Consider the following 16,411-nt stretch of genomic DNA (forward strand, 5'->3'; position numbering starts at 1 on the left):
ATATACAATGTGAAACTTGAGCTCAAACTGAGTAATGTGACTGAAGAAGGAAGTTTTATTCAGTATGCTGTAGCTCACTGCCATCAACAGAGAAATTAGTTTCTGCAGGTATCTGTATTTACTCTGTGTTTTTGAGAACACAGCACGTGTATGTGTGTTTGAGCATCCACCTGGGAACACTTTGGACTTACCACTGCAGTAACTGGTCTTAAAAATAGTTGAGTGCTTTGTTTTTTCCCATGTCCCCACCACTGCTACAGCTTGCCGTGCTCCATACTCTTACTGTGGTGAGGCTTTTGTAATCTGTATCAGGCCTTTAAAACTGTATCTGAAGATCCCATGGGAAGCATTTATCAGAACCAACTGCAAGGGCACAAAGCACCCCATTTTGCAGTGTCAAGCAGGTGCTGCAATACAAAATCTAACACTGATTGAAGCTGTTTGTTTAACCTGTTACTCCAGTAACACCTGTCTCACTGTATTTCTTTGAATCTAGCTTGTTCCTCTTTGTGCTACTTTGAAGGACATTAATGCTGCTAACAGTCTTGTCTTCATCTATTTTCATATTAATAAAGGTGTTCTGAGCTGTCTTGGCTCTGGCTGTGGTGGTTTAGCTTTTATAATACAGATTTTTCACTGTAATTAAATGGTGACAATGAATCAGCTTGTTGATTTCAACATAAATAACTTCCCTGAAATCATACTTTAAACAGCACAGGTCATTATCTACTACTCTCTCTCCTCTTAACAGTAGACTTTTGTTCGAAAGTATAGTACTGTGCATTTGCCTGGTTCTTTTATCCTGGTAGATAACAGTGTAAGGCAGAAACCAAGAGTTATAAAGTAGAACTGTGATAGCCAGAAAGTTTGATTGCACTGTATTAATTTATTATTAGATAGAATTGCAAAACTGGTGTTGGGACATTGTAAGTATAAAGTCCCTCAGGTTAGCCATTTCTTCTACCTTCTATTCTGGAAACTGAGGAATAGTGAGTGGCTGTAATGAGCCAGAGCAAAGATGAGGTTGGTTGAGCAGTTCAGGGACTTCCCTGACTGATTTTTCTAGTTCAGCCTTGGGAAAGGTCAAAGCAGACAGCCTGCACTGCAGTGGCAGTAGCAGAATTTGGCAAAATATGGCAACTGCTTGCTACCCATACAGCCATGGTGTTCAGTTCAGAGACCGCAGAGTAATCTTTTAGGCTTTTAGAAGATTTGGACCTGTCATGTATGTCAAGTTTAGCGGGAAATTTGAGGAGTTATTTTCCCCAGAGACATTTTTCCTCATCACCTGCATGAGTCAGAGAAAGATTTTCCCAATGCCACTCACAGAAGTGTTACAGAAATTGTCAGCCTCCACACATGCATCTTCCCCCTTGCCCCCCAGCTGAAAGCTACATGTTTGTGCAGATTGAGTGTTCCTCTGGTATCACAGAAATTATTTAAATGGGCTGCAGAAATAAGAATCAGGGGGAAAATGGAGGGAGACACACCAGCTGCAGTTTCTCTCCAGCTGTCATTCACCAGAACCATTGCAAATTTGCACAAACACCACGGCTGCTGCACTACCAATGGGCAAAAAGGGGATGAGGGAGTACAGCGTGCTAAATAATACAGCCCTTGCTCAGGGTCTTTACAGGCTGAAAATGCACAGGTCGGATGCAAAGCTAGTCCAAGGCTTGGGTCTTCTTGACATTATGCCTGTTCATGCTACAGCAGGTTTGGCCCACGATGTTGCATGTTTGGCTTTCACAGAGATGATACATCATAGCAGAGGGTTGTTTTTTTCTTCTGCCTTAATCCTGCAAATATTTGTTTCTGAAGTTTTTATACCCTTCCTTGGCATTGCTATTGTTGAAGAGTCTCATCAGTGAGGAGGGCTGCAAGGATCTGGCCGTAAGGCAGTATAATCTTGGGGTACTATGTGAACAATAGCCTATTTTACCATCTGGCAAAATGCTTAGCCACACATCTACAGGTGAGAAGAGGAATGCTGCTGAAGTCCATAGCGCCACATGGGAAGGAGGCGACTCAAGCTGCTGTTCAGGGTTGGGCATTGAGTCACGTTCATCCCTGGCAGCTGGGAGGTAGGGTCAGGTGTTAGTTCCTGCAGCTCACCGCCTGCTCCGGGGCTCTGCTTCCACCGCTCCCAGGAGGAATGGGTCTGAACTTCGTCACTGTTCTGGCTGTTCTGGCAGTCGTGGTTGGTCAGACATCCGAGAGTAAGTAAAGTTGTACTTTATTTCTATACTTCTGTACCCTATTCTATACCCTAAAAGTAGAAGAAAAAAAAACCCAAAGGGTGTCCACCTGGCATTGCGTCTGCTTGAGCCTCTGCAGCTCCATATGGAACCGCAGATGATAGCTTAAAGGTCTGTGCTGTAGCATGGGAAGATTTAAAAAGTGGAACCGGGCTGTCTTAAACTGCATAAAACAATTGGCATTTGCTTCAGTCAAGTCAGGGCTTCACCTGAGCGTTTCCTTGATGTTTCCACAACAGATATGGGGACTTTATGATTCCATAAAATGACTTAAGCAAGGAAAAGCCAAGTGGATTATTTGTCAAAGCAAACATTATCAAGAACATTGCTGCTGAGAGATTTTAACTGCTGAAGGTATAAGACCTTTAAAGCAGTGATTTCCTGAGGGAACACCTAAGAAAATGTCACTGTTTGTTTAAAGGGGTCTCTCTAGTTCAGCTGCATTTTCCTCCTTTCAAAGCTTCTCGAGAGGGAATAGGTTCAGAAAACCACTTGGTCTTTTTCCTTTAAAGTGAAATTGCCCTGGATGGCAAAGATTTAAAAAAGATTTTTATGCAAACTTCACATAACTCTTCTCTCTCAGCAGAAATGCAGTTTTACATGCAGATTTGCTCTGCGTTTGGTGCAGCACATCTCAAGGAGTCAGGAAATCTAGTAACACTTGCTTTTGTCTTCTTGCATTTCATCAAAATTAAAAAATTTAAAAAAAAAATTCAGCCAGTGCTGTGCTTGAATTCTTAGTTTTCCTTTGTAATTTTCTACTGTAAAATAAGCTGTGTTCATAGAGAACATAACTCAGATTCTGGAGCACTTCAGCCTTTGAGATGTTCCTTTCTCAAGCTCCACCGGTTTCAGTAGGAGTAGGAATTGTGGAGTTTGTTGAAAATTTAGAGAGCACATGGACAAAATCTGCCTTAAAATTTTATCCTGTTAAAATGGCCACTGCACTTGCTGGCATGAGAAAACTCTGAAGTGCTCTTTTATTAGATATATGATCTGGCCAGTCATCAAGATCTTGCATAATAGGACTGGCACATACCTGCACAGGTCAAAGTAAATGTTCTCTTAGAACACTCTTTTATACCGAACCATGTGGCCCAGGGGAAATACCTTTACCACCTAAATTTCCTCATGCAAACATGCTCCATACTTAGCACCAATATTCAAACAGCAGAACCCACAACAAAAATGGGCAAAACTGAATGTAGCTACACAGGTACAGGCACACCCTACCCTGTTCTGAACTACATTTAGGGTTAACCCTAACTAGAGTTACGCTTCTTAGGCTGGCCATTATGCATCCATTTATGTGAGAGTGCCAGGTGCTGCCACACCTGCAGTGAAGTGGGCAGCACTGCATGACAGAGTATACACCAGCTTTGACTGGTTCATTTGAATTTCAATTTGAGAAGACAGAAGCTCTTTTTCAGAACTCCAACATGTATTTAATCTTGAAAATATGAAGGGAGAAATTTGCTAATTCCTATACAGTAAAAGCATCCAAACCAAGTGTTGAATGCTACAGGGTAGGAATAACAACTAAATAAGATTGTCCAAGTCTTCCTTAAAGAGTTAGCTGGAGTTATCCAAGTTATTCCTACAATATCCTAGCTACTCCAGTAATGCTGGTCAGAGTGAGGGTGATCTGTGCAGTGTGGGAGATGGGCTCCCTCTTACCAAGTTGCATTGCTTTACAGAAAAAAAATGTATATTCACATGACAGCTTCTTTTTCATCTTGATGTGCAAGACATTATGTGTTTTGTTTTTGCTAGGAATAGCACAAATTTCACCTTCTGATAAGGCATTGGAAACTAGTGTTTGCTGGTCCACATCAATATTACACTGTGTTTTGCCAGTTTTCAGCTTGCATTTCCTAGATGCTCTGTAGCCCAGAGCATCAAGGATGTTGTACGGGGACAGGGGACAAACAGCTTGCAAAATGATAGCATGATGGACAAATGCCCATTTGAAAATCATGACCTGTATGACATACCCATCTGTCTGTTCATCTCTACTCAGCCTTCCAGCCTTGAAAATGTCCATAGGAACAGCAGTCCTCATAGCAGAACCGGAAAAGCAACACTGCATAACTTCATTTGGGTTTGGCCACAAAATTTTATAGTATGATTTGTTTGTTTATATATAATGATTTGTACTTTATTTACAGTTATTTCTACCACTTCAGCAGGTATAGGATCTCTTCTATCTTTTGTTTATCTCTTTTTTCAGAATTAAGCTTTAACTGTGTGTATTAGCAAGCAGTAAAAATAGTAGGATGCATTAGAGCATTTTTCAGCATTTGAGTTCCCCTCTCACCTCCAGCTATTAAGCAGCCTCATTGTTTTTACAAAGTAGAGCTATGCTACATTTGCCAAAGATTCTAGCATCCTCCTTTGTTCACCTGCCAACCAGGATCACAGCCTTCTGCTAAATGAAGTAGTTATTGACTTGCTTTAGGTTAAGCTGAAAAGACCTGCTTTGAGGTAGTGAACTCAAAAACAGCCCCACATTTTAGATGAGAGAAACATTTTCTGGCAGCTTCATGTGCACATGAGTACTCAGTAGTTAATGTAAAGTGTAGGTGATGTAATAGTAAATTTCCTGCCAAGGACACAGCCTGGATTGTATGTTCATAAATAACAATCCTGGATTAAGAGCTGAAACTTGTCTATGGAAATGGTTGTATCGAGACCAGTGCACTTCAATACGTCTCATGTTCTGACTAAGCAAGACATTGATCTGATTAATCAATGCAAAGGGGGGTTTCCAGATGTACAAAGCCTACTTTGTAACCGCAAAAGAGTTCCATTAGGAAACACTAATGACCGCTACTAATAGCCCTAGGTGTGCCAAAGTTGTGCAATCAGTGCAGAGCTGCATCAGCTCATGGTGAACTCGAGGCTCCTTAGCAGCACATCTTACATCTCAGCACAGGTACAGAAAGTGCCTCAGGTTTACGGATCTCGCCATGCAAGAGACACTGCCCCTCAGACCACACACCATGTTGGGGGAACCCATTCTGCGTAGCAACTACTTGCACTTTTGCTGGGCTGCCTTAGTTTGCGTAAGTGCAAGAACTCTCCTCCTGGTTTTTTGGCTGCATGGAAGAACATCCGCAGTGTGGCTTTTCACTCACCAGTCCATGGGTCACATCCAGTTCAGAAAGGTCAACTAAGTGCTCTCCCAGCAGTCCTGACAGGCTCCCCTGTGCTGCCAGCAGGATCCAGGAGGGACCACTGAAGGCCTGGTCAAAACACTAACTGCTGGAGTGAAACCTGCCAGGAAAAGAGCTGCACAAGGCAGCAGGGTTGGGTCTGGAGCAGACAGGAATGAAGACAGGGACCAAAAGTACCTTTCCTACTATTCTTACCAAGAACCCAGCTTTTCCTATCATCTTCAGCCAAAAGAGGCCAAAATGAAACCAAGCATAGTTAAGCGCAAGCACAGGGGTGGGGAACACAATGGCTCTATCACTCACTATCTATTTCCTTGTGGCTTCACTTCCTCTTTTTTCTGCATCTGTCCCCCCTCATAAGGCAAAGACCTGCCTTGCTGTGTTAAATTTTCTACAGAAGAGGCTGGCTGAACCAATGACTGCTGTGTTTCTTCTTGCCAGCAGTCTGTCCTATGCATATTGAGACATTCACCCAGTCCTACCTGCCTAAAAACTACATCCAGAGAGCAGAAGAACAGCCACCAGCTACTGCTACTGTATGCCATAGGAGGGCTCTTCATCAGACACTACAGTTTCTATAAATGGGTAGGCAAATCTAAGAATATCAGCTTGAAACTGAAGGAGGGAAATGTTCTTTCTTGCACCAGAAACTGAGCAGGCAGCAATAATTGCTTTTAATATTTTTTGCCTGGACCCTAAATGACATAGCCTTCCTCAGCTGTTTAACACGTGGCTCTCAAGTTTAAGAATGATGGTGAAAACAGCAAAGCAGAAAGGATAAGAAAAAGTTTCTATGGACTGAGTTTGGCCAGGTAGCAGATAGGAAATGGAAAATGAAAGTTTTCAGCCTCAAAGAGACTTGACACTGATCAAGTGAACAGAAGTGTAAAGACAGATACCACGAACAATACTTGTGGAGGTCTTGTTCCATCAGAGTTTCATCCTTGTTTTTGCTGCGCATCATCCTCTAGCACTTCACTTCAATAACATCAGTTCAAACTCACCAGGTCTCACAGACTTTGGGGATCTTTTTCCAGTTAAGAGCAACATTTTACTAAAAGAGCTTCTAACAGGTCGAGCTGAATGCAGATGAGAACAGTAATCTCTAATTGGCAACTTTTTATCCCTTCCACCCTAAGAAGTGACTGATGACCGTGCCACCAAGATTTGACAGGTTTCCGAGGAAACAAACGAGCATTCATGTCATCTGGGAAGCCATATTCAGGAAACAGAAGAAATAGCAGTAAATATCATGTCATTTGGAAACTGCTTCTTTGAACACTTCTTGTTACCTTCTGCCACAATTTGTTTTCCTTGTGACCAGCAGCTCCTCTTTCCCATCCTCCTGTTTAACCTCAGAATCATTGTGTCCTTCCTCTTCCTCGCCCGAGTACTGATTCAGGGTGTTCACCAGCTCCAGGAACACAGCATCGCTGAGGAGGACTGATCCTGAAATAGTTTCTTCCACTCCATGAGCCTTCCCATCATAGTTATTAATAAGTTCTTCAATGAAAGTTTCATCTTCTTCCTTCACCTCATCTCCCATGTAAGGGATATTACACAGAATGTTTTCATACTCCACCATGAAATTCTGCTGGAGAGGGGACCAGGAGTACATAATGGGCATCAGTGCCACCGTGTTCAGTGCCCTCATGTACATCATTTGGCTTGGAAATCCCGGGAAAATGCTCTCAACTGTACACTGTTTTAGGAACGGATGCCCGCTGACCAGCTTCATCAATCGCACCAGCTGGACCCAAAGCTTCTTACAGTCTTCATTCAGAATTTGAGTCTTTTCATGAACCTTCACAAAGCTGGCCACAATGTGAGCCTTAGCTCCCATTACTTACTTGAAAACAATTAAAGCTCCCAAACTTAAGTTCTTGTGCTACATTCCTTGAACAACAAGCACTGTAATTCAGAATTTCAGGGATTTTCTTTTTTGTTTTAGAAAAAAGTCAAGTGTTTTTTTTTCACATGTACTAAACAACTTATTCTCACTAGAAAGTCAAAGCTTTTTCTCTCTACTTCTTTTGAAATTGATAAAGCTATACATAGCATGTTAAATAAATACAGTACAACGAAAATATCAGGACTATTGAATTCTACGAGCCACATACATCTGCAAAGGAGGTCCTTTTTAGGTATCCTTGAGAGAGAAGGTGAGGTGAGTGAAGGTATTATTCTAGTTAATATCTTGCTTGCACTCTGCAAAGTACTTAACTTGCTCCAGTGGACTTTTCTGCAAGATTGAAGATAGATGCCACCCAAAAATATGCCAACAAAATCTTCAAAAAGGAGTAGGTCTTTCCCTGGTGAGATTTGCCAGGGAAGAAATATCAAAACAGATAATACACTGAAATAACAGCAGAGCAGTCCCTGAGTGGACAGACCTGTCTCAAGATCCATTGCTAAGCTTGCTGATTTTTTCAGTGGCTCCTTTACCTTTCTGGTTAAAGAGGCTTAGTGTCAGAAAACAGGTCTAAATAACGTTTGGGTAAGCAACTGTGGATTTCTGGTTGTGGCATTGAGCTACAGAGACAAATGAAGTGAGCAGCAGTGAAAAAAAATGTCTTTGGTTAATGGCACACACAAGTCCATGCAAACATCCTTGTGGAAAATCACAGTTCTTTCCTTTTAACCATGGTTTAGGCCAATTATTACTAATAAGACTGATCTAATTGCTGAAGCCACAAAAAATGTATGGTATTAGGTTGGGATGAAATCATTAGCTTTGCTTAATACCTCCTGGTTCCTTCCCACTTGTGGGATTAGATTGTAGTTACAGTAATAATGGACTGGGCAATGAAGCTGCAGGATGGCTCAGTGCTCCAGGAGAACAGTGTCCCCTCTCCTGAGGCTCTGGGGAAATACCGGAATTCCTTGGCTCACTGCCCTGAGCGTTCTTCACATTGGGGGTGGGGGGTGGGGGTGGGGAGGGGGGGAATCACTTTTTCAACAGATTCCCATTTAAAAAGGTACCAGTTACCACAATTGCCTCTGTCAAGACAATGTTTCTGACACTTTCATGTTGTCTGACAAAAAGACCCTGATGTCACGTATTAATCTGTGACTCAAAGATAATTTCTGTCTTCCATACTGTAACTATACTTTCAAGCACAGAACAACAATAACAAAAATTATTTAAAAGCGACAGCTTCTTTTTCATCAAAAAAGATGATGCAGATCAGAATTCCTCAAGGCAAACACCCACACAAACCTCTAAAAGCAAGACAGCCTCCTCAAGCACACACGTCAAATAAAAAGTTACTAGCAGCCTCTCACTCTGCATAAGAAATGTTTTTGCCTCTTTAGCAAGAATATAAGCTCCACCTCATTCAAACTTTATACAAAATTTCAGTCTGCTTTCTGTTGGCGTATTCACCAGCTGTACATGCCGTCAGCTGCATATTCTCAGGCTGAGAGGCACAGGTTTTTGTGTAGCTGCATGACTTAGATGTCAGTGGCTTAATGCTCCAATTCAAAGATCAACTGAGCATCAGATAATTGAATTCACTCTAAAACTGCTAGTCTAGTTATGTAAGCGGTATGTAAAGATGCAATGATAAACAAGTTTCTAAAAGATGCAGTTCCTGTTGGCTAAGTTCCTGGCAAAAGGGCAGTCTGTCATGAGTGGCCAGTGAGATGCTCATAAGTCCACCTGGGTGGACCAAGAATTTTGCTTCATTTTCTTTAAAGTTTGTGTATATTTTTCCTTATAAAGCTATAAAAGTACATCAGTATTAATTTCTTAATTTTTGGTTATAAAGTGTTCAAATGACTAACATAGTGCTATATAGTACAGTATATTGCACTATAAAAAGGGTGATAACAGATGTTTCAGGTCTGAGGATCAAAGTGAATGACATTTCTGAGTATGTAAAGTGGGATGAGGGCAAGAGATGGCAGCCAGGCACTGGAGAAACCAGGTGAAGAAAAGTTCAGGAGACAGGTGTCTTATCTCAAGACCTTCTGGAATATGCAGCTGTTCCGCGGGAGGCTGAGAGTGTTGGGCTTAACAAGTGCTTTAGTTTACTAGACCCCAAAGAAGCAGAGGACTAGACCTCTCCAAAACGCACAGCTGGCAACCTCAGGTCGAGTTCAAAGAAGGTACCTTTCCTTGAGTTTTTATCCCATGTGATCCTTCTGCCAGGAGCTAACTGGCAATAACAAAAGTTCATAGTGCCACTGAAGCTCTCTTGAGCCCTCAGGGGAAAAAAAAAAAAAAAGACAAAAGCAAAGGACAACAGGGAAATAATACAGGTAATGTTCAACTTTTAATTAATCCATCTGCACCATATGATTATTTATCATCCTCTCTGGGTTGCTGAGGAGGCAACTGCTATGCCAGCTGCTTGCTTTCACCCTCCTTTTCAACTGTGAAATCCCAGGGCTCTGTCATCAGCCTCACCGGTACGAAAGCCCCCTGCAAGCTGCAGTGGACAGTGTGACTGGTCTTCAGCAACTCCTGCTACGTTGCTGGCTCCTCAAGCTCACTGCTACAGCTTTGCCAGCATCTAAATTGTTGTTTGCTACAGCAACTACAGCACTAAGCAAGCACTCTTGTAAGGAACAGAGCACACCATCTTCTTGCTCACAGGAAAATTTTTAAAAAGACTTCTCATTCCCTTCTTACAGGAACTGCAACTCATTCTCCTGCTTTTATTTTTCTTGCTCTATGACTCTTGCGCTCCAGGACTAAATGATTACTTAAGGAACAGCATGATTTACAAGCTAGGGGAAAAAAAAAAATCAAAACAAATAGAAAGAAGGCTCTTGCCCCATTTCTCCCAGATTAATTCATGGACAGGGACACAGGGGTCTTTGCTGTGCTCAGTCTGAAGCACTGCTTTGATCCTGAGACCCTCACATACTAGATAAATCCCTGAGCCACATGGCTTTTCTTGTCCTTGAGCTGATGGAGGGAATGCCCTTTAGAAGATCTATTTCTGTGCTACAGCAGAAGAAAATCAAGCACCACATTGTTAGTAATTGTCATCAAAAAATCTAAAGTTAAGGATCTGCTTTTTAGGGTTCAGGGACTTGTTATTTTCAAGATGGTAAGAGCAAGCAGGAAAAAACCTGCAGATCATTCCCTAGTGGAGACACATTCATCCATGGGATCCCTTGGGGCAAAATAAAACACCAAAACCCAGCAACAGCATTAACAGTTTCAAAGAAAAAAGCTAATGGGCTCGATTCAACCTCACAAGGCAGAGCTTTTAAATGATACTTCTGACACTTCCTGTGTCATTAACGTTGGTGTTCTTCCACAAATAAAGCACTTAGATGTTTTTTATTGTATTTCACTGCAACAAGCCTTTACATATGTGTGCATAAGGAGAAGTGGAGGAAACTGTTCCTTAGACAACAAAACCACCCATCTGTCGTGTGGGAGAAGCTGAGAGGACGGTATCTCATCCCATAAGCTGTAAAGATAACTAACCCCTGACACCTCTCTAAAATGCCCTTCCACTAATGCGTGCGGCATGGGGAGCAAACAGGAGCCACAAGTCTGTATGCAAGTAGAGGGCTAGGACCTCACTGGGATCATGAATCATGGTGGGATGGACCACATGACTGATGTGCTGCCATGGAGGGATGTGGGCTTCTAGGAAGAACAGTCTGGAAGGCAAGGAGATGCAGTTGCCCTTTATACAAAAGAGCAGTAGGAACGCATGGAGCTCTGCTGGGGGATTCATGACGAGCCTGCTGAGAACTTATGGGTCAGGATTAGTGGGGCAGATCAACATGGGTCATGTTGTAGTGGGTGTCTACTATAGACCTCCTGATGAGGAAGAAGTAGATGCGGCCTTCTTCAAACCACTTAAAAAAGCCTCACGTTCAAAAGCTCTGGTCCTTATGGGGGACTCTATCCACCCTAATATCTGCTGGAAGGACAACACAGCAGTGGTCAAGCAATCTACAAGATCTCTTGTGTGCACTGATGACATCTTCCAGCACAAGTACTCAAGGAACTATCAAGGAAGAGTGCTCAGCTGGACCAGATACTTGCAAAGAAGGAAAAACAGGTCAGGGGCATGAAAGTCAGAGGCAGCAGTGTCCATAAGATGGTGGAGTTCATCCATAAGATGGAGCAGGGCAAAAAGCAAGATCACACCCTGGAAGTCAGGAAAGCAGATTTACAACTTCTTCAGAGACCTGCCTGGAAGAATCCCATGGAATATAAGGGGTCAAGGACAGCTGGCTGATATTTGAGGATCGCTTCCAAGCTTTAGAAAGGTCTGTCCCAACAAACAGAAAATTAGAGCAAAGTGGCAGGAGACCTGCATGGATGAGCACAGATCTCCTAACTGAACTTGAGCATAAAAACATAGTGCGGAACAAAGAGGTGGAAGCAGGGGCAGGTGACCCAGGTGGAGTATAGAGTTTCTGTCTGACCATACAGGAATGCGGTTAGGAAATCCAGGGCTGAGCTGGAGGTGAACCTGGCAAGGGATGTGGTGTGTAGCAGGAAAGAATTCCACAAGCACATAAATAGCAAAAGAAAGAGAAGGGAATATATGAACCTGCTGCTGAATGGGGCATGAAGTGGTGACAAATGACACGGATAAAGCTGACATACTCAGTGCCTTCTTTACCTCACTCTTTACTATTCAAACTGGCCTTCAAGAATCCCTGAGACCAGAGGGAAAGTCTGCAGCAAGGAAGACGTCATCAGTGGAGGAGGACCAAATCCTGGAGCATTTGAAAAAACTGGACCTACATAAGGCCACAGGGACGGATGGGATGCACACCCACCAGTGCTGAGGAAGCTGGCTGATGCTGTGAGGCCACTGTCAATTAGCTTTGAACAGTCACGGTGACTGGCAGAGTTCCTAAAGACTGGAAGAGAGCAAATATAACAAGAAGGGCAAGGAGGAAGATCCAGGGAACTACAGGCTGGTCAACTTCACCTCAGTCCCTGGCAAGGTGATGGAGAAAATCCTCCTGGAAAGCATTTCCAAAGATCTGAAGGACACGACAGTGATCAGCAGTAGTCAGCATGGATTTATGAAGGGGAAATCATGCTTGACCAAGCTGATAGCCTTCTACAGTGGGTGACTAGCCTAGTGGTCAAAAGGAGAGCCCTGGATGTCTACCTCTACTTCAGTAGTGCCTTTCATACTGTCTCCCATAACATCATCATAGACAAGCTGACAACATACTGGTTAGATGAGTGAATAGCGAGGTGGATGGAAAACTGGCCAAATGGCCAGAGGGCTGTGATCAGTGGTGCAAAGAAAAATTGGAAGCAAGTCATCAGTGGTGTACCCCATGGGTCTACATGGGAACCAATACTGGTCAACATCTTCATTAATGGCTTGGATGATGGGACAGAATGTGCCCTCAGCAAGTCTGCAGATGATAAAAGACTGGGAGCAGTGGCTGATGCACTACATGGTTTTGGTGCCTTACAGATAGACCTCAACAGGCTGTAGAAATGAGTAGAGAAGAATCTTACTGAATTCAACAAGGGGAAATGCAAAGTCATGCATCCGTGGAGGAATAATGCTAGGCAGCTGTACATGCTGGGATCCAGTACGGAAGGGAAGAAATCTGTTCGGTTCATCTGCTTGGTTCACAGGACCTTCAGGGGCTGATAACGAGGGAAAGGGAACCAATACGTTATTTGCTAGAGATCATCACAGAGAATGGATGCTTGCCTCATAAAATGGTATTAGTTATGCTAACCACATCAACAGGGGTTGGGAGCAGGGGGTCACACCATCGAGGGAGGTGATCCTTTCCCTCTACTCAGCACTAGTGAGGCCACATCTGGAGTGCTGGGCCCAGTTCGGGGCTCCCTAGTACAAAAGAGACATGGACTTACTGGAAAGAGTCCAGCAAAGGACCCCAAAGATGATGAAGGGACCGGAGCATATTGCATATAAGGAAAGGCTGAGAGAGTTGGAATGTTTAGCCTGGACAAGAGAATGCTCAAGTGAGTTCTCATCAAGGTATTGTAACCGTCATTCCCATACCTGATGGGAATGAATGAAGAAGAGGGAGCCAGGGTCTTCACAGTATTGCCCACTGACAGGACAAGAGGGAAGGGGCACAAACTAAAGCGCAAGAAATTCAACCTGAACACAGAAAAACACTTTTTTTGTTGTGAAGGTGGTCAGACACTGGAGCAGGTTGCCCGGATATGTTGTGGAGTCTTTGTCCTCGGAGATACTCAAAGGGTGTCTTGGCATGGTCCTGGGCAATCAGCTTCAGGTGGCCCTGCCTGAGCAGGAGGGTTGGATCAGATGACCTCCAGAGGCCCCTTCCCAACCTCAACCATTCTGTTATTCTGTGAAGTCAAGCTATGACTTGTCATCTTCATATCTCTGTTGTTTCTGACATTGTTTTTACTCTTTTTAGCCTTGTTCCCTGGGGCCTTTAACTGTTGCATGAAAATTTCAGATGAAATTCCCAAAGGAATTCTCCGAAGAGTGGAGAGGTTTGAAATCCAGAGAGCTGATGGCCTGTGTCACCTAGAAGCTGTTATGTAAGAGACCTTTTGTGTCAGTCACTGTGAAAGGGGTACTGTCAAGTTAAAACCTATCAGGCGCCATTTAAACAAGTAGAATCTTAGGATGCTAACACAAACGCAATGAAAAACAAGATTGTGTGTGATTTAAGAACTGTCCTTCCTTGCGCTACTTAAACTTCTGACTGCTAAAATTGAATTTCCTTTTCAATAATAATATTGATCATTATTCAGCCTGCACTAACTCTGACACTTGCTCTATTTTCAGAACTGAAGAATGACTCATGCACCTTGAGACTTCTTTGGGTTTTTCCAACTATGCCAACCTTGCCTAAACTCATTAAATCAGCCTTACTTTTGTACATAAGCTACTTCTTTTTTTTTCTTTTTGTTCTTTTTTGTTTGTTTGTATGATATCACACAGTTTGCATTAAATTGATAAATTTCAAAGAAATCCTGGACATGTTTTAGTTCTAGATATTTGCATGATGATCATGACAATAATAATAATATTAATAATGATAAAGTGGTCTACGTATTTATTGGCCATAGAAATGTACTGGTTTGCACTGTAGTTCTTTTCAGACCCACTGAAGTAGGAAAGATTTTGCAGATTTTGAAACACAAGTGTAATCACGTAAACCTTAAATTCTAACTTGCACATATTTAAAACCAGACAAAAAGTGAGTAGACATAGTATAAAACATAAACTAAGATTGACCACTTCTAACTCTGTGGTCTTCACAGGTGAGTGATAAGTATGATTGTTTGAAAAATTTGGGGGGTTTACATTTTTTTCTTTGAAACTGACAACCAATTTTTGCTCTGGCAGTCTGTACATAGGAGGCAGAAAGTTCTGTGTGAGCCCACGGATTAGAAAAGTTAAAAAATGGATGAAGAAGAAGAAGCACAAGATTCCCAGAAAAAAAACTCATGGTGGAAAGCAGAGAAGAACTAAAATTATTAAAAAGAAATTAAACAAACAGTAATGTGATGAAGCAAGCCCCACGATGAAGACACCTATGGCATAAGGCACTGCGAACAAAGATACCAGACTTCATCAACAATGGATGATTGCAGCATTAACATGACTTTTCAGATATCTATGTGCTACAGATAGCAGTGGCAGAAAACCTCACCTGTACACAAGAACAATGCTGGTCAGATTAGCAGTCAAATGGCAAGGTGTTCCTGCCAAGGGCATGTAGCAAGTGCTCACTGTACCTCTGAGATCTACTGGTAGACTTAAATCCTCTTCTCTCCCACTCTGCTTTCATGGCAACCTTCCCTGTGATTTCTATTTTAACAACCCAGCATGCAGTTCCTTCTCATTGCTCCATTTTCCCAGTCCCATTCTTGACCCTTATTCTTCCTTCTCTGCAATCATCTTTGTGCTGTTGCCTGTTTTGTTTCTATTCTTCCAGTCAGTAATCTTTTCAAAAAACATAATTATCTTTTTTGATGAGCTCACAGCCTTCTAACAGGGATGCGGCAGCTCATCTAACTCTTCTTCCAGTTTCTAGGGAATATTGTGTACACCACGTACACTGGCGTAGCTCCACCCTCTGCCTGCTGAAATGACACGCGGGAAGCCTTCTGCCAGGAGCCAGAGCTGGGATTGCCCCGCTGACTCGCAATGTGTACAGAAGCTCTTCCTCCCCAGCACCGAGTCCGGCATGCTGGGGTGGCAGAGGGTATGGCCCTGGCTGAGACAAGCTGAAATGGCACGTTTTCCACCACTTCATTTGCACCCTGGGGCTGCACTGCCTGGACACCATACAGATCCAGCGAATGGGGTATTAGGCAGAATCCAGTCCTCCTGAGCTCAGGTCAGCAGAGCACCAGGAATGCTAAACTGCTGAAATACATTGCACTATGGTACCAGTATCTTCCCGTTTCTGGCAGTTCTGTTTATTTTCTTCTTCATGTTCTTCTCTGGATTCCAGATTTTACCTTCATGCTTCCCTCCCGAGTCACAGATGTCTGGGTGGGTTTATGATGCCATCTCAGCTCCTCAAAGTTTTTTCCATCAATGCAACAAGTGGCCTTTTAGGCGTACCCTAAGTGATGATTAAAGTATGGAGTGTATCCTAATTTCCATGCCTATTCTATCAGACATATTCAGCATTTCACAGGATTAAAGTATGCAACTAATTTTCCAGGCTGACGCAGGCATGCCTAAAGCTCCTGTGAACCGTCTGACTTACAGTATCATTAAATATTGCCACTTGGTAAAGGCAAGTCAGGAAGGTTTGGGAGATGGTTTTGGAGAAAGAAGGGAGCTGTTTTTTGGAGAAAGATGGTATTTTTTTTTTTAAAAGAAACTGAAACTGTGGCTCTAGATGAGACCACAGCAGTGCTGCCATCAGTAGTGGGAACTCCTGGATGCTTAGTCTGTTGGAAGGGAAGGGAAGGGAAGGGGAGGGGAGGGGAGGGGAGGGGAGCCCCTGTTGGTTTAGGCACGGGCTGCTGGGAAGCTCCATACGGTCCTGGCTTGC

General features: G+C 43.0%; 1 protein-coding gene across 1 annotated transcript; it reads left to right on the forward strand.

The window, feature by feature from the left end:
- Positions 1–1,130: 1,130 nt before the first annotated feature.
- Positions 1,131–16,067, forward strand: CCL28 (C-C motif chemokine ligand 28). The gene is made up of 3 exons (XM_056325617.1): positions 1,131–2,219; positions 13,805–13,931; positions 14,746–16,067. The coding sequence occupies exons 1-3, from the start codon at positions 2,156–2,158 to the stop codon at positions 14,900–14,902; spliced, it is 348 nt and encodes a 115-aa protein (XP_056181592.1). The 5' UTR covers positions 1,131–2,155; the 3' UTR covers positions 14,903–16,067.
- The last annotated feature ends 344 nt before the right edge of the window (positions 16,068–16,411 follow it).

Source organism: Falco biarmicus, chromosome Z (genome assembly GCF_023638135.1).
Source record: "Falco biarmicus isolate bFalBia1 chromosome Z, bFalBia1.pri, whole genome shotgun sequence".
NCBI lineage: Eukaryota > Metazoa > Chordata > Aves > Falconiformes > Falconidae > Falco > Falco biarmicus.